Source organism: Geotrypetes seraphini, chromosome 7 (genome assembly GCF_902459505.1).
Source record: "Geotrypetes seraphini chromosome 7, aGeoSer1.1, whole genome shotgun sequence".
NCBI classification, from domain to species: domain Eukaryota; kingdom Metazoa; phylum Chordata; class Amphibia; order Gymnophiona; family Dermophiidae; genus Geotrypetes; species Geotrypetes seraphini.
The window spans coordinates 11,233,396-11,257,843 of record NC_047090.1 but is presented as its reverse complement, the minus strand read 5'-3'; the positions used below and the strand labels follow the sequence as shown (position 1 = coordinate 11,257,843).

Genomic DNA, 24,448 nt, shown 5'->3' with positions numbered 1-24,448 from the left:
CAGAGCTTATCCACATACATTATTCCGAGAAGGTGCTGCTCAGGTCAGCATGATTGTTATTGGGACCCTAATTAACCTAACTGCTAACTTGGATAGGGGAAGGGGAGGCAGAAAGGCTGAAGGGTTGCCTGGCTCTCAATCTCACCTCTCACTTGAAGCACAACAGAATGGGCAGGTTATGGTCTATGCACCAGGCTGCAAGAGCAACAGAACTGAATCACTTAAGTAGGAGGGAAGAGAACAGCTTCTTTCACTAAGACAGCACTCCAATATCAACTGCTGGCAGAAAGGAATGGAAACAGCACAGTGCACCTAAGCTCTGAACGGCAGAGGACAGGATGGGCAGGGTGGGATACAGAGCACAATGCACACATTCAACTTCCCATTAGCAAAACCCCCACCAGTAGCTTATCAGGAACAGAAAAATGAGAAAGGCTGGTACTAATTAAAAATATAAAATAAAATATGAATTTCATATCACGTCTTAATTTAAAATAATTAAAAAGAATGCATTTCCTCTTGCTTTAAGCCTAAACCCTGAATATAATCTAGAGGCCACAGCAGGCTGTAATATGTGGCTCAGACACTAACCGGCATTCACATTCCCAAACTAACACCAATGGAGGCCCTCACACAAGGCTTCCAAATAAATAAAAACAATGTTGAGTGAATGAATGAGAAAGCAGTCAATTAAAAATCTGTGGAATATAAATTAGCTGAGACTTGCCCTGCCCCCGATTGCCTCCACCCAGTCCCTGGTTATTGCTGAGTGGGTGGGGCATAGTGACAGCACAGCATGTTGGGGGGGGGGGGGTGGTCTTTGTTCTTCAGGCATTGCTACCCTGGCCAGAGACACAGTAGCAGCAGCAGCTCCAGGCCCTGCCGCCCTCAGAAAAGGCAACCGTGACGTCAAACAAAGAATCGTGTATGACCGTGTCTGTTCAGCTTCAGGATCTTGCCGAGCCGCTGCTTCGCTGTTGCCATGCCTTTCTTTGGCCGTTTGCCTGCAGATTGAAAGAAGAAAATTGAGAGACTTACATGCACTGCTGCAACCTGAATCCCAGGGCACCTCCTTCCCACAACCTGACTTATTGCCTTGAGGGCAGTCCCAAATTCATCCACAAACCAACTGGGTACCAGCTCAATTAACTTCTGATGACCACTGAATATCAAAGCTCAGTTCAGCCCATGGTGGTTAATTTATTTATTCAATCCTCCCAAAAGAGCCCAGAACAGGTTACAAAGTGATTTAAAATCCATCGACTACCTTAACTGCTGTGAAAACTTTTGAAAATTTAGGGGCCGGTTTAGTAGTTACTTACCTGTAACAGGTGTTATCCAAAGACAGCAGACAGATATTCTCACATGTGGGTGACGACTGAGAACGTACGGTCCCACGAGCCGATGTCAGGTGGGAAGGAACCAGCGCACGCGCAGTAAGGGCAGTCTCGAGACTTAAACATTTTTAAAGTGACAATACACTTTTGCACTGTCTGTACCGGGCTCTGTGGATGATGTCACCCATATGTGAGAATATGTCAAGGAACTTGTGTGTTTTACTGTAGCTGCTAAACATCCCAATCCATGAGTTCTCAGACACACTAACTGCACCCCGGGACTATATGGATGGAAGCATTATTTAGACATCATTCAGGTAACTAAGGGGCCACTTTGAAATCTTGCCACCATCCATGCTGTTGCAAACAGTCAGCATTTCAAGAAACATGCTCACTGCCAGGTTTACCCGTTGGAAGATTTTGCCCATTTTTTAAACCTGCACATTTGCTCCCACCTTCCTAGCAGCGGTGCAAGGTAAGAATTTCCTGCCCCTGGAAGGCTCACATTTGTACCTGATCAATGGCAGGGGGTTAAGTGACTTCCCAAGAAAACAGGGACTGACAAAGGAAGTGGACTCCTGGCTTTGCCAATTCTTAGCCCACCATTCCTCCTCCTCCTCACTCAGCTTTCACAGTAAAGCTCTGCCCTCATAGGCAACATTTGATCTCTCAAACTCAATGCTCTGCAGCTGCAGCACTGTACCTTTTGTTGCCTGGTTGCTGATGGGAGGTGGGTTGGATGCAGGTCTCTTGGATGGGTGAAGGGGCACGGACGGAGAGGTCTCCCTGCATGGCCTCTCTGGACTAAGGCTGCCGTGGCTTAGCCGGCACTCTCCTGCTAACAGGCACTTCTTGTTCCAGTTCTCACTCTGTAGGAAGCTCTTATTTGACTGGCTCTTCTGAACTGTTTCTGCTGCTAAGCCTTCTTTCTTAACACATTTGGGAATTTTTCCTACTTCCTGCAGGAGGAAAAACAGTTTTTATAATCTACTATTACAATAGAGACATAACATTTACAAAATTAAAGCCAATTTTCAAAGCCCAACACAGAACAGCCAACTGTATAGAGTTAATACATATCAGAGCTCAAAAACAAAGCAATGTGCTCTCCAACCCCAGGATGCTACCTGCCAATTTAAGAATTTTCAACCCTTTGAGAGCCGCAACCAAGTGGCCAAGAGTCAAACACTTTTAGACCCACCTAATGACCATATTTTCAAAAGGAATTGAATGTGTGTCTTCACTTTGAAATTGGGGGGAAACTGCACTTGTGTATCTAAATCGGCTTTATGTTACTTGAATATATTTTCAGTTAATTTGTGTAATTTATAACCGGCAGTGGTTTGTTTCAAGTATTACTGTAAAACAGCTGCATGATTTCTCCCCTGTACCTCCTTCCTTCAGAACAGAGACCTAGATGTTGTGATGTAAGCCACTTTGACGGATCTTCCCTTAGGCAGGATATTCAGTAAAAATACTGTGGTCACTTTGGCATATAAAGCAAATTTCAGTGCGAGTTCAGAAGAGCACACTGGGTGGTGGGTCCAATGACAGTCTCGTGGCTTCCCCTCTGATCTCACTTTGACAGCGACTTGTGTAACTAAAACAAAGTCTATTTCTTTCTCCCTCACCACCACACACAGCCCATGCCCCTCCCTTTCTACTAGCTTCTCTCTACTCTCTTCCCCCTTCCCCATGAACTCCCATCAGCCAACCTTCACCATCCTGTCTCTACCCTCCATACTGACCCTCACACTTTTTTTTTTTTTTAATTCTGTGTCCTATATTTTCTTTTTTTTTTTTTATAATTTTTATTTATTCATTTTTGAATTCTTACAAGTGAATTAAACATATTATAATCAATTGTCATATATCACTTGTATTTACAAACAAATCATCTTGTAATAAAGAATAAATACCCCCCTTTTTATCAATATTCCTATTTCCATATGATATACATTTCCCACCCCGCCCCTACATAACTACTACCCATGTGCTAAGATATCTGATCATTAGAATAATTAGTCAATGGTTCCCAAATTTTTTTAAAATTATGAAGATTCCCTTGTTGTAACGTTAACACCTTTTCCATCTTATATATATGACATACTGAGTTCCACCAAAATGTATAATTTAATTTAGTATAATCTTTCCAATTTTGAGTAATCCCTATATTTTCTGCGGAGGTACTGGCAGCCAACAGGGGTAAGAACGAGGGGGATTTGCTCCTGCCCCCATTGTTCCACTGGACTACCAGTGATTAGAGGGGATTAAAACACCATATCGAGGGTTCTGCAGGTGCTGGTTGATATTCAGCCAGGGTTCACATAACTGTCTTATGTGATTCTGGCAGAATATCAGCCGGGACCCGGCCCAGGAATATAATGGGGGCTAATTTTGTCAATGACCGTCAGTGTTTAAAAGAAAACTGACCATTAAATATCGGCTGGTATATTGATTGCCTCACCCTTCAGAAATATCTATTTTATTTTTTAAATCTTTATTCATTTTAAAACCAGCACAAATTAACACAATAGACCACTCAATTCCTTCAAATGATACAATAAATACATAACCCCCCCTCCCCATCCCCACCCTTACTAAAGTGTAAAAACACTTAATATAATGGAAATGATCAAGATAAACAACCTTGCAATCAAATAATAAATTAATTACATATCCCCCTCCCACCTATCCATCCTGGATGTGTAGAATCAAAGGGCAAACTAATGGCTCCCAAATTTCCTTGAACTTCTTATACCTTCAGAAATATCTAACAGATTGTTTCATTTGCTAAATCCAGTTATTTTAGGGACTGAGATGTGTACATAATCTGCAAGATGTATTTTAATTTAGTTCTATTTATATACACGTTTTATGCGATCCACTTTGGGGTTACATAAGAAAAGAACAACAACTATTTCCATCTAGCCTAGTATCCTGTTTCCAACAGGAGCCAGTCCAGGTCATAAGTACCTGACAGAAACCATGTCTCTCTCAATAGCAGCCTATGGATTTATTCCTCCAGGAATTTGCCCAAAACATTTTTTAAAGACAGTTATGCTAACCACTGTTACTACTTCTTCTGGCAATGAGTTCCAGAGCTTAACTATTCATTGAGCAAAAAAATATTTCCTCTTACTTGTTTTAAAGGTATTTCCATGTAACTTCATTGAGTGTCCCTTAATCTTTATATCTTTTGAAAGGGTTAAAAATCAATTCACTTTTATCCGTTCCATGCCACTCAGGACTTTGTAGGCCTCAATCATGTCTCAGGGGTGTGTATATACCCGTAGGGCTTCTTCTTTTATAACGATAGCCCCAACAATACAGAATTCGTTACCATCATATTTAAGGTCTGAACAGAATTTAGATAAATTCAAGGGTGGCCTCAAGTTTCTTATTTAAAGATGCATATGACTGTTAATTGACTTATGGGACCTTCCTTGCTCATTTTCAAAACCAAAATTGATTTTTCCCTTTCCCCTTGTTATTATCCTTAATTGTTCTCTCTTTCCTTCAAATTGTATTTCTCCCCACTATCCTATTGTCTCATGTTAGTAAAGTTATGTCATTAAATAGTTTAACTGGACCCCTTTTTAAATTTTTTTATTGTTAAACGCTTAGAATTTATGATTAGCGTTTTATCAAATTTTTAATTAACTTGAAACTATATTATATTTCAACACACTTGTAATCAATTGTCTTCATTCAGCCTATCCATTAACAGATTCTCTCTCTAATTATATGCTGCCGTTTTAACAATATTCGATATCAGATGACTGGGGTATCCTCTTGTGAGGAATTTTTCACTCAAACTCTTCACCTTATCTCGATATTCCTCCTTTGAGGAACAAGTCCTACGGTACCAAAGGCATTGTGAAAATGGAATACTCCCGTTTTGAATGTATTGGATGCGTGCCCCTAAAATGAAGTAGGGTGTTTCTATCCGTCACTTTAATATAAACGGACATTACTTGCACATCCAGAAACGTCGATTCCTTCTGGTCCCAGTAAGTCTCAAATTTAAGACAGATGATACTGATTCAATTCTTGTATAATCTCTTTCAACAAATTTTCTGTTCCAGTCTGGATCAAGAAATATCATCATCAATCTCTCTCTCTACCAACAGACTATCCTTTGAAAAATATGCTTTTCAAATTTTGCCATAAACAGGTTCACAACTAAAGGAGCAATTGATAGTCTGTTGATGGCAATATTTTGATATTTTCTTGATCTGGACTTGAAGATAATTGTTCTGTCAGAGGTAACTGAAATTACCCATGATTATGCTGTTGCTCAATTTGCCAGCTTTCCTCATTTCTTAATCTGTCCCTTCACACATGGAATTTCTATCTCGAAGGATTCCATGCTATTATCTGTTTCATGTAATGTAACTTCATGGAAATGCCCAGCTATCTTCCAATGTATCTTCCTGAAAATGTCCAGCTATCTTCTAATGTAATGTAACTTCCTGGAAATGTCCAGCTATCTCCCAATGTAATGTAACTTCCTGGAAATGCCCAGTTATCTTCCAATGTAATCCGCTTAGAACCGCAAGGTACAAGCGGAATAGAAATCTGTAATGTAATGTAATGTAATATTTATTTTGTTTCACTGAATCCCGTCTAACATACAGAACAATCCCTCCCCCCTTCAATTTGATCCACTATCATTGCGATATAATCTGATTGTCCTCCTTCCACCAGGTCTCTGAGATGTCTACTATATCTACTCTTCATTTAGTCATATATATATATATAACTAACCCTAACTCATCTTTTGGGGGGTTTCTAGCATTTGTATACAGAGACTTCAAATTGTGGTGGATTTTTTCCTGTATCCACAAGGTGGTTAGAAGTTGACAGGGATAATTTGCATCCTTTACTCTATTCTCTCTTTAACATACTGCTGGCTTTCTTTTACCACTGTTGAAACCTCTCTATTGGTATTCCCCAAAAGCCATATTTCAAGAATATGCCATACTGTCTGCTCCCCCTCCCAATTTTAGTTTAAAAAGCTGCTCTCTCTCCATCCTAGTTAAGGTGGTGTCCATCATGTTGGAAGAGACCTCCTGTGTGCCAGAATGTTGCCCACTTCCTAACTAACCTAAATCCCTCGTCCCTGCACAGATTGAGAGACTTAGGGAATGAAGAACATTTTCAAAAATGCTACCCTGAAGGATATGGATTTCAAGCTTTCACCCAAGAGCATAAATGTTTTCTTAGTGAGACCCATATGTACTAAGGCAGCATGTGCAAGGTCCACCAACTTTGCACCAGACAATCTTCATGTTGACCAGTCACCCATCCTAATGACTGAATTACCAACTACAACTGATGTCCTAACCCTTCCCTGGAGAGACATTGTATTTAGTCTTGAAATATTGACATTCTTTTCTCTGCCTTCTCTATCTATTTCATCCTGCAGCCCCTTTTCCTTTTCTGAACTTCATTTCTTGGTCCCAGTTCTTTCTCCTCTCAACCTCACTCACTACTGGCCTCTTGCACTTCTCTTCTGCACACTGCCTTTCTTTCCCTCCTCTTTCATCCCTTCCCAGGCAACTCTCCTTTATACCCTTCCTTCATCCACCTTTCCTTCTCATTTCTCTACTCTTCTACCTTTCGTATACAGTCAGCAGCAGAAAGGACAAGATTTTGCAAAGAGCTGAAGCCTGCAACCCTTCCTCCTCTGTCCTCCATCCATGTACTTCTGCTTTTAAACAAAAAGCGAAGGCTAGTAGAGGGAGGAAGAGACCCTGGCAATGGCTAAGTTGGGTAGGAAGAGCTGCTGCCAAGGACTAATCGACACAGCCACACTTAATGTCCCTGTGAAAAGATGGAGAGGACCTTTCACTGAGATGGCTTCTCTTACCTCAGGATGTAATCTGGGAGCTGTATCCAGCTGTCGGACCCACACGGATGTTCTTAAGTCTCTCTCCCCCTTTATATGGCAGCCTATGGAGACAGATGTTAACTTAATACAACAAAATGTCCCTTAGAAAAAGGAGTACATCCAATGTTAAATACAGAATTAAAATTGTCAAATAAATGTTGGCATTGTCATCTCGAAGTAGGGACTTTAGATCATTTATTTTCTATTGTCCACTTATTTTGGCCTTTTGGAAATCAATATGGGATCAAATAAATTGTTTATTGGAAAATCATGTGGCATTATCCTATGATACTGTGTTATTTGGTATATTAATGAGAGCTAAAAGTCAAATATCAGCTAAGAATAATAGGCTTTTATTAATGACAGGAGTTGCCATACAACAAATTACAAGCAACTGGAAGAATTGGAAAAGGCTTAACTATAGTTTTTGGTGGAGTTCATTGTGTCATACATTACATTAGAGATTTCTACTCCGCCATTACCTTGCGATTCAAAGCGGATTATAAGAGAGATAAAAAACGGAGGGTTACAACGGAAGAACATTTGTCCTTTCTAGAGAGGTAAAGAGTAGGTTATGTAGTTTCTGTGTGGCGGGAAGAGGGAGGGGGGAAGGACGGTAAGTTTGAAGTTAGGGATGTTTCAGGAATTTCTTGCAGAGTATAATTTTTATTTCGGGTTTTTATCTGCCGTCATCTACTATGTTACTATGTTCTTTTCTGAACGTCTTGTAGTCTGGCGTCGTTATTAGTAGATTGGAGATTTGGTTATCTAGTTTAGCTGCCTGAGTGGCCAGGAGGCCATTGTATAGTTTTTTCCGTTTTACTTCTATGTGTTTTTCTATGTCTGATTGAGGTGGTTTGGATGAGGCGGTTGTTCAGGTAAGGAAAAGGAAAAGGAAATTTCCATTCAGAAAAGAAATTTTAAAAAATTTCAAGGGACTTGGGAGCCATTAGCAAAATATTGTAACGTCTAATATTGTTTTCCCTTATAAATATGCACAGCCAGGAGTGGGGAGGTTGGGGGTCTGATAGGATAATAAATTTGGATATATTAGAATGAGGGTTAATATATAAATTTTATATGTTGAACATTGTGGTTGTTTAGGAGGGAGGGAGGGGGGAATTAATTCTGAAATAGATATTAATAGAGTATTAAGTGTGGCACTGAAGAAACTGTTGTATTTTATTGTTACACTTATTGTAAGTTTTGAAAATAATAAAGAATTGGAAAAAAAAAAAGAAATGTCATTTGATGAAAGAAAATTTGTTACAGGTAGAAAAATTCAGGGGAAGCACAATCCCTACTGCACACAGTATTAATTCTGCTTGCAAGAGTGAAATAAGGCCTCCCCCGTGGCAAAATCAAACTTCTGGGACACACCAGGTGTGACCAACTACTAATAATCATTTCTATAGCGCACTGCACACATTATACGCAGGTCCTTTCTTTCTCCCTAGGCCAATGGTCACAAGGAGCTGTACTAGGAATTCAACCCAGTACCCCAAGATCTAAGGAGCAACCAAAATAGTTCTTCTTCCATTTTATCACCTGGTTTCTTCAACTACTAACTCCTAAATTAGGCGTCTTCAATTGATTCAAAATCATTACTAATTCCAGAAAATATGATCATGGCCCATAAGGCTTCCCGTTTCCCACAGAATCACTTACTTTTAACACACACAAAACCAGAGAACGGGCTTTCATTGACAAATTACTCACTCTCCCACCCAACATTTATTTTTGGTCCCCTCGCTTAAGACAATAATTTTCCATAACCGCACCCCTTACTTGGAATTCTTTGCCCCTACATATCAGAGAGGAAACAAACTTGGATAAATTCAAGGGGGCCTTGAAATGTTTCTTGAGCACTGATATTAGCCTACCGCTTTCTTATAAGGAAATGGCAACTATGAAGGAATCCCTCTTCCTGTTTTCTTTTCTTAATTTTATTGTAGATCAGCCCTTTTTCTCTCGTTTTTTGTCAGTCTTTGTCCATGTATTTGGTTTATGTTTTTAAATTTTAAATTCGTATTCCCCATGTATTTCTATTGTACATCACTTAGTATTCAAGATATGCAATTAATCAAATGTTCATTAAACTTGAAACTCGATCACCTTGGGTTCCACATTTTCAACCCTATCTGTCCAAGTTAGATTGAAAGCTCTTCTGAGCAGGGACAGTCTATTAAATGTCAAAATGTAGCACAGTGTACACCTTTCAGTGCTATATAAGTGATAAATAGGGGTGAACCAGAATGCCCTCTTTGCGCAAGGCCGCGGAGTTGTGGTCAGACCAAAAAGAAGCGCACAAAACTGGTAGTGTCGTGAATCGAAACATGCCTCCGTCAGATTGAGAGGGGTCAGAAATTCCCTCAGCTGAACCACCAGAATGACAGATTTCAGGGTCTCCATGCGAAAAGATGGAACCCGCAGAGCTTGTTGACCCCCTTCAGATCTATGATGGGCTGAAAGGTCCCCTCTTTCTTGGGCACCATGAAGTAAATCGAATACCTACCTGTGCCCCATTCCTGCAGAGGCACTGGCACCACCACTTTGAGATCTGGCGAAAAGCCTGCTTCTTCCATGCAGCCTGACAAGTAGAAGCAAGAAAGGAATCTAGCAAGGAGCGGGAAAACTCCAGAGCATAACCGTCCCGAATCACCTCCAGGACCCACTGATCCGTTGTGATCTCGGCCCATCCCTGGTAAAAATCTCGCAACCAAGCTCCCACCGGAACCAAGGGAGGCGTGGGCAAGGAGTCATTGGGCGGGACAGGTGGCGGAATCACGGGCCCCCTGAAAGGACTGCATGCATTGAAAGAAACGGCCCCAAGAAAGCCCAGGGGCCGGAAAAGAAGCAGCCCCTTGACCAGGGCGATATCTGTGGAAATCATGCAAACACCCCCGAGCAATGCCACCTGGCACTGTCTTCAGAAAGATGAGGCACCTTAGAGTCCGTCAAAGTCTGAACCAACTTGTCCAAATCTTCAAACAAATATACACCCCCGAAAGGGAAATTTTGTCACCTTAGCCTTAGATGCCGCATCCACCGACCAAGCCCGAAGTCATAAAGTACGATGACCAGCCACCCCGAGAGTCATGAACTTGGCTGATGCTCGCAACAGGTCATAAAGAGCATCAGAGAGATAAGAGGCACCCTTCTCAATTTTGGCTACTTCCTGTTCCACTAAGGACCAGTCATCAGATTCTTGGTCAAGGACACGCTCAGCCTACCGAAAACAGGCCCGAGCCACCAGACCGCTACACATCACCCCCTGGACCGCTAAGGCAGTGACATCAAAATTCTACTTAAGAAGGGACTCTAACCTACGCTCCTCAGAGTCCCATAAGGCTGAGCCGCCCTCAACGGGCACCGTATGCCGCTTTGCGATGGCCGAGACCACCACGTCTATCAAGATATAGGATATAGGTGAGCCACAGAGCTCGCAATATGAAAGGGCAACTCCGGTGCATTGCACTGTGCAAGGACAATATCCCAAATATTCTGATGCATAGGGAGGAGAAAAATTTAGCCAAATTTAAGGGAAATTTAAAGACTTACCTTTTCCAGGATGCATATGACTCCTAAACAGATAATTCTAACTGCCTTCCCTTCCTATTGTGGTCTCCCTTTCTAGTATTCTTTTCTTTAAATTTGTAGTTCTCCCACCTTTCCTATCTGTTTCTGTTAGTCAAATGTTTGTTCAGTGGAAATTTGTCAAATTATGTCTCCCTCCTTTTAATATAACTTGTAAAACGCTGAGAAATCTTGATTTGTGTTTAATCAAAATTTTAATAAACTTGAAAAGAGCAGGATGCAGAGCGGATCCCCTGAAGCAGAGTGTCCATGACACGTGGGAGCTCCTTCGCATCTTCCTCGATGCGCAACACTAAGGAGACCTGAAGAATAAGCTCTTGGAGGTCTTCCCACTGAAAAATGCACACCATGGACGCATCCTCATCAGCTGACGGAACTTCAAACCCGCCACTAACGGCATCTGACCCCCCAGGGGGGGATCCTGGAGGTCTCCCAAAAGGTCCAGGTCCTCATCAAGAGAAAGCTGCTCCTCATAGCCAAACTCATCGGCCACTTGGACGAGAGAGGAGACGGGGACCTAACCAGAGTGGACGCAGGGGGAAAAAACCCTCCCTGAGACCCCTGGGGCGGAAGCAGGACCCCCAACCGCTTGAAGATACGCCTTGCACAAGACTAAAACAAATTCAGAGGAAAAACCCCCTGGGGGCCTAATTGGACTCGCTGCCAAAGCAGAAGACCCAGCAAAAACCTGCCCCTGTCTCTCCAACACAGGGGGAAAGTCACCTGAGGCTGCAGACAAAATGGAGGTGCTTCCCACCAAAATTGGAGCTGAGCCCGCCGAACTCCCCTCCCCCAAGCAGCTGAGAAGTCTGAACCTTCCCAGCCACTAAAGCAGGCAAGCCAGCAGCAGCAGTAAGGGAGTCCCCAGCAACATTGGCGGTAAGGGAAACCTTATTTCCCTGACCGTCAGTGGCTAGGGGAATCCTTGTGTGGGCGGTGAGGGAAGCCCGGGCTTCCCCGCTGTCAACTGCCGGCGTGCGAGACACTCTATTGATCACTAAATTCCTCACCATGATGCACCAACTCTTGCTGTTCTTCCTTAGGCCTTGGTGAGCTGCCGCCATACTCCTGAGAGTCTCTTTCTATACACCCTGTGCGAATGGGTAAACATGTGGGATATTGCAGTCCTGCCATCGACAGCATGCCCTGAATAGCTTCCTCTTCCATGCTGGCTGAGGTAGGGTACTCCCTGAAAAGCAAAGTTTATGTTTATTAAAATCTTTCTATACTGCACATACAGCCAAAAAAGGATCAAAGTGGTTTACAATATAACAATCAAATATATGAAAAGAACTAAAAAGTAAAAAAACAAAATTTCTAATACATCATATCCTATAGCATTCAAATTAACAAATAAAATTAAAAATGATTAATTAATAAAAATTAAATATAAATGCTGACTGCAGTCCCAAATTCATTTTAGCCATTTAAAAAAAAAAATTGCCTTTAAATGTCTTAAAATTTTGAAATGATTCTTCCTTCCTCAATTCCACAGGTAAACTGTTCCACAATATTGGAACTAAATAGAAAAATGCACCATTTGAGGCTTTGAAATGTGGGGGACAGCTACTCAGTTATCATTCAAAGATCTTAATAAACACCTAGGTACATAGAACCAAGATGTAACGGTTGTAACTCATACAATGCTCTATGTGCTAACATTAAGATCTTAAATTTGATCCTAAATTCCATGGGTAACCAGTGAAATTTCAAGTACAAAGGAGTTACGTGCTCACGGCCTAACAACCAAATCGCAGCATTTTGTACTGTTTGTAGGCGCTTTCATTGCCCTGCCGTTATTCCTGCATATACTGAATTGCCATAGTCCAACTTAGATAAAACAAAAGCATGAAACAAAGTATGTAACGATTTCTCATCCAAAAAAATCTGGAATAGCTCTAAGCTGTCTTAGTGCCCCAAATCCTTTAGCAAGTACTGACAAGACCTGCTCTTCAAAAGTCAAACGACAATCAATTATAATTCCCAAGTACTTAAAAATATTTACCATCTTTATACTATACTGTGTACTTTCCTTTGTCAAAGATTGCTTTTATATCTTGTATAAAACAAAAAAAAAAAACAAAATCAGCTTCACCGTCAGTTATTAGCCGTTTCACAGCATCTTCAGTGTCTACCTTACCTGCTATTTGGAGTCTGTATTCTGGACTGGTAAGAGCTCACTGGAGCAGAATCCCTTGTTTCTGCAGAAAGGGCTTCCTCATCATCATCACCTGAGGTTTCCGACGACTCCTCTTCTGAAGAACCTTTCTGCTGGAATAACCCAAAGAATGACATGAGAATACGGAAACCAATGTTACACACTACCCGCTGCAGTTTAGTGCAAAAAATTAAGCCATAATAGTGGATATACTGTATTGTAAAAGAAAAATAGTAATCAATCAGTTTAATGCAGAAGATATGACTGCTTGAAAATGTAGCTGTTTCTTTCTTAGAAAACTGGTGTCATGTTCAAAACTGGGGATGGCCTGATGGGGCATAGGTTTCTCCATGGAAAGTGGAGAAAAAGGAACAGCGACACCTAGGGGCCAAACTTAAGAGCTCATGATATAGCATTGTAGATCCAGGCCTGCAGTGTGGCTCCCAAACTGCCAATGGACCAAACCAGCAACAGTGAGACAAGGGGTCTATTAGAACAGGGGAAGAATCCCTAGATAGATGTGAATGAAAACTAACCCCCTCTTCTAAGAAATCACGCTAGTGGTTTTTAGCGCTGGGAGCTTGCGCTGCTCCCGACGCTCATTGAGTTCCTAGGAGCGTAGGGAGCAGTGCGAGCCATTCAGCCTGGCTCCCAGCGCTAAAAACTGCTAGCGCAGTTTCGAAGAGGGGGGTAAGTGTGTCATAATCCTAGTACTTTTCCCATTTGAGGGGGGGGGGGGTGTGTTAGAAAAGATAAAGTAATGAGTCAAACACTCTTTTAGCATTCCAAAGTCAAAGCCTTGCAAAATGCTTTCACAAACTCTTGAGCCATGTCTTGCTTTTATGAAAATACAGGGGGAAGATCATCGGAGGCTGCAGGCAAAATGGAGGTGCTTTTCACCAAAATCGGAGCAAAGCCCACTGATAAACATGCCCCCAAGGCCTGTAGAGGCTGAGAAGCCTGAACCGTCCCAGTTGCTAAAGCAGGCAAGTCGGCAGCAGTGGTAAGGGAAACCTTATTTCCCTGACCGTCAGTGGCTGAGGGAATCCCTGTGTGGGCGACGAGAGAAGCCTGGACTGCCTCGCTGTCAACTGCCAGCATGCGAGGAACTCACGAAGCAGATCCCTGGACGTCGGCACCTGAAGCCGACAAGGATTCCCTTTTGCGGTGGCCAGTACATCGCAAGCACAGGCTGGCCACATTGACCTCACGTCTGGAGCACAATAAGTACTTTTTCCATTTAAAAGTGCTCATTGCGAGGTGACCTAGCAAAGGGAAAAAGTACCATTAGCAATAAAAAGCAACAACAATGAAATGAAGGCTCTCTTCAGACCGGCATGGCATCAGAACAGACTCCACTGGCTCTCTAAACCAGTGTTCTTCAACCGCCAGTCCGCAGAAATTTTCTGCCAGTCCACAGGGCCGGCACCTCTATCAGGCCTAAGAGATTATTTTGTAGCCGCCAGTCCTCGGTCCGATCATTGCGGCATCTTCGGGCCGGCTCACTGAGTACTGCAGTGCACGGCTTCATTAAAGGCAGATCTTGTCTGACGAACTTGCTGCACTTCTTTGAGGGGGTAAACAGGCGGATAGACAAGGGGCGATTCAGTCGACATTGTTTATCTAGATTTTCAGAAGGCGTTCAACAAGGTCCCACATGAACGACTACTTCGGAAGATTGCGAGTCATGGAATCGAGGATGAAATACTCACATGGATCAAAAACTGGCTGGAGCATAGGAAACAGAGATTGGGGATAAATGGACAATACTCGGACTGGAAGAGCGTCACTAGTGGAGTGCCGCAGGGCTCAGTGCTTGGACCCGTGCTCTTCAACATCTTTATAAACGATCTGGAAATTGGTACGACGAGCAAGGTGATTAAATTTGCGGATGATACTAAGCTATTCAGAGTAGTGAAGACGCAGGAGGATTGCGAAGATCTGCAACGTGACATAAACATGCTTGAGAAATGGGCTGCAACATGGCAAATGAGGTTCATTGTGGATAAGTGTAAGGTGATGCATGTCGGTAACAAAAATCTCATGCACAAATACAGGATGTCCGGGGCTGTACTTGGAGACACCTCCCAGGAAAGAGACTTGGGAGTTCTGATTGACAAGTTGATGAAGCCGTCATGCAATGTGCGGCGGCAGCAAAAATGGAAAACAGAATGCTAGGAATGATTAAAAAGGGGATCATGAACAGATCGGAGAGGGTTATCATGCCGCTGTACCGGGCCATGGTGTACCCTCACCTGGAATACTGCATCCAGCACTGGTCACCATACATGAAGGACACGGTACTACTCGAAAGGGTCCAGAGAAGAGCGACTAAAATGGTTAAGGGGCTGGAGGAGTTGCCATACAGTGAAAGATTGAAGAAACTGAGCCTCTTCTCCCATGAAAAGAGGAGGCTGAGAGGGGACTTGATCGAAACGTTCAAAATACTGAAGGGAATAGACTTAGTAGATAAAGACAGACTATTCACCCTTTCCAAGGTAGGGAGAATGAGAGGGCACTCTCTAAAGTTGAAAGGGGATAGATTCTGTACAAACATAAGGAAATTCTTCTTCACCCAGAGAGTGGTGGAAAACTGGAATGCTCTTCCGGAGGCTGTTATAGGGGAAAACACTCTCCAGAGATTCAAGACAAAGTTAGACAAGTTCCTGCTGAACCAGAACATACGCAGGTGAGGCTGGACTCATTTAGAGCACTGGTCTTTGACCTAAGGGCTGCCATGTGAGCGGACTACTAGGCAGGATGGACCACTGATCTGACCCAGCAGCGGCAATTCTTATGTTCTTATTAAAGTCTCCTACCCGCAGCATGCACCTGACCCGAAAGCCTTCTCTCTGACGTCGCAATGTCAGAGGGAAGGCTTCCAGATGAGGTGCAGGATGCGCGCGAGGAGCCGCTTCCCACAGCTTTGTGCAATGCAGCACTCAGGGAGCCGGCCCAAAGACCCTGCGTTGATTGAATCGTGGACCAGCCCGAAGATAACACCAGGCCAGAAGGCAAGGCACAGCATGGAGGGAGAGAGACAACAACAGTAGGGAGAATGCTTTTATTTTTTTATTTAGTGATTGATTTGTCTGTTCAGGAAGAAATGCATTTGTTTCTTTTCCTATGGGGTTGTACTGCTTGCAGAGTCTTGCATCTTAGGGTTTGTTTGTAAATATTAGTACTTTTAGTTTTTGGTCCTGCATTTGCATGGGGTTATCTGGTTTCTGGTAGGAATAAATGTTGAAAAGCATACAGTGTGCTCTGTGTAATTTAATTATGTGGTTAACCATTATGTGGTGTTAATATGATTATATTGTGTGTGTATATATGAAAAATGAATGGAAAAAAATGGTGTTACAATTAGTTCTTTTATGGGGGCGGGGTCTGGGGCGGAGATTGGGTGGAGATGGGCATGACTTAGCCCAGTCCGCGGACCGGTGCCGGTCCACAAAATAATTATTTTATTTCCGCCGGTTCATAGGTGTCAAAAGGTTGAAGAACACTGCCCTAAACCATATGCCTTGCAGGTATCGTTGGCAAGGCTTACAGCTGAGGCATCTGTAGAAAAATTTTGGGGAGGTGGAGGAAATGGGGGGAGGAACTCAACTCGAGACCTGTCAAGTGTGACACCCCCGAGGTCGGACGGACTCCCAAAGCTCAGTCCGGCACCAAAGGGGGACAAGAAGGCCACTAAACAACTTCCAACAGGCCTACACTAGGGAAGACTGACACAGCTTACCACACCTGCTGAGACTGAGAACAGAGGGAAGTACAGCTATTAGTATTACAGCCAAAGTTTTGTCTCAGTCTCCACCTGCTGGTCATGGTGAGCTATTATCCATCAGTCTGGAGAGATGCTAAAGAAATTACAGTACAACAAATTTTACCACTAAAATCCCCCCCTCCAAACAAACCCTCTCCTACTCCATAATCCATCAATTGCCAAAACAAATCACAGCAATGCTGCAGTAGCACTGCTATGCCTCTTATCCCTACTGTTGCCCCAAACACTCCCGTTAGTGCAGTTCATCCACAAACCCCCCTTCCAACACTGGCATTTCTGCTTCTTTTACCACCCACCACCACCTTTTTTAAACTTAGCCTGATTATAACCACACAAAGACCGTTTCACACATTCACCTAACCCTTATGAAAATCTAAAAACCATTCACCACCACACATCATTACCAAACCTTTCTATAAAAAAAGAACACCATCTCATCTAAAAAAAAATCCTTATCAATATTTCCAAACAAAACACCTTCATTAATGTGCCACTACGTGTAGCACTGATGCCCGCACACACACATTGTTCCTTCATTTCCTCTTCTGCCATTGTTTATACCACCGCTGCCCCCTTAGCCTTTCTTCCGTGGATTCACCTGGGTAGTGCAATCAGTTTCTGATTCTTCTGAATCTGAAATATCCGAGTACTCTGAGGATCCATTCCTGAGCTCAGACTTCACGCTTTCAAAGAACTCTGTGCAAAAGAGGGACACAAAGAGAATTGCACATGCTGAAACCCTTATATTGTGTGAAATCTGCAACACTGGGCTTCTCTCCCTTTTATCAACCTTTGGGCCATGATGGGATGGGCAGCTCCACGTTTGTGAGAAATTCTGCAGTTTCCTTTCCCCACAATCAATAACAAATCAGGAACAAATCTGAAAATATGATGCCTGGAAAAGCCTCCCATACAGTGGAATTTTAAAAAGCAGAGGACCTCTAGATGAAAGAAGGGAATGAGTTACAACCCTGAGGGAGGAGGACTGGGTCTCATATGGGAATTTGTATCTGCTGCTATCCAAACTGGATGATCACTGCTGGCAGATTGAAAGAGCCATTCTGGATTACTAAAATATGCCCATAATCCCTTGCCCCCCCTTAAGTTTCCTATGCAGACGAAACAGGAAAGCAGTTGAGGTGTGCAGCTGAGCAAAGTATCTGAACAGTCAGTACAACCTAGAACAATCATTGCACACATAACCAACAACCTACTATTCAATGGTTTCTGAATTTCTGCTTTATCTTCTCCCTCAGATCCCGAGCTTCGCTCTTCCACCTTCCTGTCTCTGGTCTTTTCCGTCCATGCCCGTTCATCTTCATCCTCGCTGTCTGCAGTGAATAGGCTGGGATCAGAGAACGGCTGCCTTTCATCCCTATAGTCAGCAGAGAAGTAAAAGCAAAGGTTACTATTACTGGAATCCTGATAGCTTGATTACAATACAGTATGTTAATTCTCTGCTGCCTATTTAGGTAAAAAAAACCACCACCTTCCTTTACTAGAATAATTAAGGGACCATCAGGATCTTGAAATGCAATACGCCTCCCATTTCATTCAGTCCCTTTGAGACTTAAATTCAGAGATAAACTACAGATCCTTAGTTACAAACCAGTCTTCCCTAGGCAGCTTCTAAGCCTCCACTAATGTTTTTTCCATTTATGTTACTTTTCTCTTTCATAATTATAGTTTGACCCTCCTTCCTTAACTTTCAGCATTTGATCATTTTTTTTATCAGTATGGTTATGTGTTTTTGCCTTAACTGGGGTTTTTTTTTTAAAATATAAATCACTTAGAAATTTTTATAAGCTAAGCGTTTTATCAAATTTTAAATACAACTTGGAATAAAAAAAACTTGGAAACTCAAATCTGACAAAGCTGATTAGAATCTTTCAGTTATTACTGCACATTCCTTAGCATTCTTACCAGACCAGATAAGAACCTGTGGTTGATGGAGATGGGCTAAAGACCTGTCAGTTCTGTCCTATAAGAGCACCATGAAGCCTTAAATCTATAATATTTGTCTGTCTCCAGCAGACGGTAACAGGCAGAGCTGTGCAGCTTCTGTATTGGTTGGTAGACAGTTCCTGAGCCAGCTAGAAAACCAGATACTCATACCAGATAAGATGAACCTTAAAACAGGCACCCCCCCCCCCCCCCCCCACTAAAAAAAAAAAATTTAAATTCAGAAGCTGAAAGGAGAACAAATTAGAGGAATCTGAGTAACCCCTACTGCCTTGAGTCTTTCCTTCTCAATTTAAACCCCCCTCCCCAACAAATAAAAGGCATGCTGAGCACACCCTCAGAAATCTAGTAGGGTAGAAACTCTTACTGCAAAGAAATAGAAGCCTATAAGTAACTTGAGGGGGGGGGGGAAGAGGTTGGGCACCTGGCACTCCTGGCATCTAATCAATGCTGCTGAAGGACCCTAAATAATATGTAGCCTGCTATTTATTTCCCACTGGCACTGCTGCACCAGGTTCAATTAGGATAGTGGTCATAGATATCGCTGCAATAGAGGCTATGGCAGAGCATACAAAGTGATGCTACTGATGTAAGCGTCAGTGGGAAGCCTGTTTCTTTTGTCACAGTGCCACCTCCCCCCCCCCCCCCCGCACTATTAGAGCCAGGTATTTCATTAATGGAAATTGCAGAATAAACTGCTGTTGTTTCAAATGGCCCCACTCTCTGAAGTTACTAGAGGCAATTTCTCTTAGTAGAGAACAAGTGCTCAAGCTACAGATATACTCTCTTAAGGGATCCTTTATTTCCCGAAGGAATGGAGGGAAACAATTCCCTCATTTCTCAATTTCCTCCTCCTCCCCCCTCCCAAATTGGTTTTTTGGCATTAGAGAACATTTTTACTGAACAATCTCAGGTATGCCAGCAATCTAAGGCTATCCTTGATCCTTCTACTTGCAAATACTAGACAGTTGCTATTCCCAACCCACACTTTTGGTGCCTCTTTCAGATCAGGGAGATCTCTAGAAAACAAAGCTTGTTCTTCGCCAGAAAAGCTGGAAGGCAGACCTCCCTATGAATAATAATAATAATATCTTTATTTTTGTATGCCGCAATACCACAAGCAGTTCAGAGTGGTTTACAATGCAAAAGACTGTACTGCGAAGATACAATGCAGGAGAAAGTACAGTGCAGTTGAGAGCAGTTTACAATGCAAGAGACTGTACATGTACAGCGAGGATACAATGTATGTACAATGCAGTTGAGAGCAGACACTAAAGAAATTTATCAAAGAGGTAAGATTTGAGAGATTTTCTGAAGGATGAGTAGGATGGAGCAGATGAGATGAGGGTAGTCAGGCAGTCAGTCCATCTGCCAGCTTGGACTGAGAGTTTTGTTAAGGAATCTTTTATAGATGCATCCCTTTGGGGATGGGTAGGTAAATAGATAGGCATTGCATGTGCGATTGGTACCTGGGAACGCAAAGTGGTGTGACAGGTATATCGGGGACGAGCCGGTTAAGGTTTTGAAGCAGAGGCAGGCAAATTTAAAGATGACTCTCACTTCTATTGGTAACCAGTGAAGTTTTCTGTAGTAAGGGCTAATATGGTCTGACTTTTTGAGGCCATAGATGAGGCGGATGGCGGTGTTTTGAATGAGTCTCAGACGTTTAATGGTTTTCTTGTAGGAGCCCAAATATATGATGTTGCAGTAATCTAGGGTGCTTAAGATTAGAGATTGGACCAGCAGTCTGAAGGAGGGGAAGTCGAAGTAATGTTTGATGGTACGGAGTTTCCAGAGGGTGTAAAAACATTTTTTAACCTGGGCATTGGTGTGGTCTTCGAAGGTCAGGCAGCGGTCCACGATGACTCCAAGAATTTTGATGGTGGAATTGATAGGGTAAGTTAGACCGTTAAGTTGCAGGGTGGTGGTCGTTAATTTGTGGTTGGGGCTTGCAAGGAAGAATTTGTTTTTTTCTAGATTTAGTTTTAGTTTGAACCGAGTGGTCCAGTGTTCGACCATGGTGAGAACTGATGAGATGTGTTGTTCTGTTTCTTGTGACAATGAGGAGATAGGGATGACGATGTCATCTGCATAAATATAGGATTTCAGCTTTCGGTTTGATAACATGTGTCCCAGCGAAGCCATGTAGATATTGAATAGGGAGGGGGATGGGGGGAGCCTTGAGGAACTCCACAGGGGTTGCACCAAGTATGGGAGAAGGTTCCCTCATTGTGGACTTGGTATGTGCAGTTTTTTAGGAAGCCTGTGAGCCAAGTTAGTACCTGTCCCAAAATGCCTATAGAGTCTAGGCAACTAAGCAAGATGTCATGGTCTACAAGGTCAAAGGCACTGCTGAGGTCAAACTGGAGTAGCAGTGCGCTGTTTCCCTGGGAGAGTAGTTGGAGGAGGTAGTCAGTTAGTGATGCTAGGACGGTTTCTGTGCTGTAGTTTGTGCGGAATCCAGACTGGGAGTCATGAAGAATGTTAAAGTTCTCAAGGTATGACATTTTATTTATTTATTCATTCGATTTTTTTAGCCCATCCTCCCAAAAGAGCCCAGAACGGGTTACAATGAATATATTGGTGCATTAAAATTATAAGTCATGGTTGACTAGGCCTTCTATAATTTTGAGGAAGAAGGGTATGTTGGCAATGGGTCTGTAGTTGGCGGCTGTAGAGCGTGGTTCTTTGGGGTTTTTGATAATTGGAGATATGAGGATGTGGCTGAGTTCCAGCGGGAAGTAGCCGGTGGACAGGCAGAGAGTGACCCAGTTGAAGAGCTCAGCTTTGAAGGAGCTTTGAAGGAGCTATTTTCATGATGGAGGGTGGGCAGTTGTCTAGTAGGCAGTTGGATTTGGAATATTTAGAGTATAGCTCTAGAAATAGGTTCCAATCTGGGTTTTCAAAGCGATTCCAAAGCGGTTGAACCTTCATTGTCTGGGGTAGGTAGATGGATTGATGGGCTGGTGCTTGGAAGATGGGGATGGCTCTTCCAGAAAGAAGAATTGCTGGCTATAACAGCCAAAGCCATGGAAACTGAGCATTTTGGTGTAACCAAAGCAACAGAACCCTTCTGCAGAGGACCTAATTTTGATGAGAACTAGAAAACCCTCCAAACATTTCCAGTTTATTAAGCTATTCAAAACGCTTTATCAGCAGAGTGAGAAACATTTGAGCCAGGACTAAGAGTGGACAAAGCCATAGCAAAGTTTATCTGTTGTTTCCAGAAGAGAAAGAGAAGCTTAGGCAAACCTAAATCAATGCCTTAGTAATGATAGTGACTAAAGACCCTCCAATAGAGGCAGACTCTGATTTTAGGGATGTACAGGATTGCAATTTAGAGACTTTGCTTAAGCAAACATTTGATCTCTCAGCTCCCAGTCTACAGGCAGCAGTATGCAATCATGCAATTTCTAGGGCCTCCCTTATACACTGTGTTTAACAGGGTCCCGATGATTACTTGAAAGAGAAGGCCACAAATGTGACTCATTTAGAGTTTAGCATAATGTGGTAAATGCCCTCTATGAGAAGATTAGGTTCTTACCTCAATAATCTTTCTAGTAGAAAGGCATACGAGTCACAATGAAGCTAAGTTTGCCCTGTCATTAATCAAATATAGTACAATTAAAGAAAACAGTGCCAATAAAAACATAAATTTAAAAACCAAGGTGGAACCCAATAGGCCCCTTATCTGAGTGCAACCAAAATTAACAGTTATGTGTTTCCCATAGTATCCTATTCACTAGAACTTTTTATATATAAATAAATAAATAGAAAGAGCTACCTATAAACCTCTCCTCTCAAGGAGAACATCTCTGGACACTGTAGATACCTTCTGGGTATTCATCAATATGCAGACCCGTTTGCCAGGAGAATGTCAAGCATCTAGAAAATATATGTCTGGAGGAAGGAGGAAGGGGACTGATGGACTGCGTGATTGTGAGGGGTGATAAGTATTTTGTGCACGTTGCCTCACTTAATAATAATAATAATAACTTTATTCTTCTATACCGCCACAATCTTGCGACTTCTAGGCGGTTTACAATCAAAAGTGCTGGACATTCAGCGAAATACAATAAGTAGATATTCAGAGGAAATACAGAGATCAGAGACCTCAGGTGGCAATAGTATAGAAATACAATTTGCTGAGCGAAAATGTAATATATACATTTTAGTAGGTAATGTCCGACAGGACCTGTTGGGAATAAATAGCAACGCAAAGTTACGATAAGATGAAAATAACAGATTATATTTATAACAGTGCTGTAAGTTCAGGTGGAATAGGGAGGGGGGAGGGAGAGGGAGAGGGAGAGCGGGTCAATTGTTTAGGTATTTCTGGAACAGGTATGTTTTTAGGCGTTTCCTGAATTCCCCGTATGTAGTGGGCAAAAGCAGTTGGTCTAGGTCTTTGCCCCATAGGACTGCTTGGTGAGAGAGAAGGTGTTCGTGGTGTTTTTTCATTTTGCAGCCTCTAACTGGAGGGGAAATGAGTTTTGGGTGTGTGTTTCTCTTGAGTTTGTTATTAGAAAATGCGGAAAGGTCCGTTATGTACTTGGGGGTCAGGCCGTATAGTACTTTGAAGCAGAGGCAGGCAAATTTAAACCTTACTCGGGCTTCCGTTGGTAGCCAGTGCAGCTGCCAATAGTAGGGTGTCACGTGGTCGAATTTCTTCAGCCCGAAGATAAGTCTGACCGCAGCATTTTGCATTATTTGGAGACGTCTCATATTCTTTTGTGAGATTGTTAGATAGGCGATGTTGCAGTAGTCAAGCTGACTCAGTATGAGGGATTGCACTAGGATTCTGAATGTTGACGTATCGAAGTATGATTTAATGGTTCCGAGTTTCCAGAGAGTAAGGAAACCTTTTCTGAATAGGGAATCCACTTGTTCCTTCATTGTTAGGCATTGGTCTAGAATAACACCTAGTATTTTCATGGTGGGCTGAATAGGGTAGTTGAGTTTATTGATGCATAGTGGGGTTTTATTGTCAAGAGGGTGAGGGGAGGCAACAAAGAATTTTGTTTTTTCTGGGTTGAGCTTGAGCTTGAAATCTGTCATCCATTGTTCCATCTCATTTATGGCATCAGATGCCTTGGGAATGGTTTCCGAGATGGAGTTGGTGAATGGGATGATGATCGTAAAGTCATCTGCGTAGCTGAATAGTTTTATTCCTAGTTGGGTTAGTTTCACACCTAATGAGGACATGTAGATATTGAAAAGCAGTAGGGAAAGTGGTGACCCTTGTGGCACTCCGGATGAGTTGCTCCAGGTGTCGGAGTGTTTGTTGTTAAAGCGTACCTGGTAAGAACGGGATGTGAGGAAGCCACGAAACCAGTTTAGTACCTCAGCTCTGATACCAATGGCGTCTAAGCATTGCATCATTTTCTCATGGTCTACCAAGTTGAATGCAGAGCTCATGTCGAATTGCATGATCAGGGCGTTGAGGCCCTTACTAAATAATAGGCGCAGATAGTCTAGGATGGCAGCGATTACTGTCTCTGTACTGAATAGGGTTCTAAAGCCGGATTGAGTTTCATGCAGGAGAGAGAATTGATTAAGGTAGTCCATTAGTTGGGTGTGTACTAGTCCTTCCATGATTTTAAAATGAATGGGATAGATGCTATTGGTCTGTAGTTTGTTATTAGCGCTGAGGATTCTTTTCTATTTTTTGGGATGGGGGTTATTATTATGTGGTTGTTGTTAGTGAGGAA

The 24,448-nt window shown here is 42.6% G+C and overlaps 1 protein-coding gene across 3 annotated transcripts in view; it reads right to left on the bottom strand.

Moving 5' to 3' along the window:
* Nucleotides 1-324: 324 nt before the first annotated feature.
* KDM7A (lysine demethylase 7A) overlaps nucleotides 325-24,448 on the bottom strand; it is a 141,003-nt gene continuing 116,879 nt past the window's right edge. For 2 of the 3 annotated variants that reach the window (XM_033950912.1, XM_033950910.1), the window contains 7 exons: nucleotides 17,990-18,150; nucleotides 17,374-17,471; nucleotides 12,971-13,101; nucleotides 11,841-12,019; nucleotides 7,213-7,295; nucleotides 2,041-2,296; nucleotides 325-1,004 (listed from right to left, as the gene is read on the bottom strand). In XM_033950912.1, the coding sequence (XP_033806803.1) occupies nucleotides 910-1,004; nucleotides 2,041-2,296; nucleotides 7,213-7,295; nucleotides 11,841-12,019; nucleotides 12,971-13,101; nucleotides 17,374-17,471; nucleotides 17,990-18,150 (1,003 nt within the window). In that variant the 3' untranslated portion in view covers nucleotides 325-909. The remainder of the gene's footprint in view (nucleotides 1,005-2,040; nucleotides 2,297-7,212; nucleotides 7,296-11,840; nucleotides 12,020-12,970; nucleotides 13,102-17,373; nucleotides 17,472-17,989; nucleotides 18,151-24,448) is intronic. The other variant, XM_033950911.1, reaches the window with a different exon arrangement.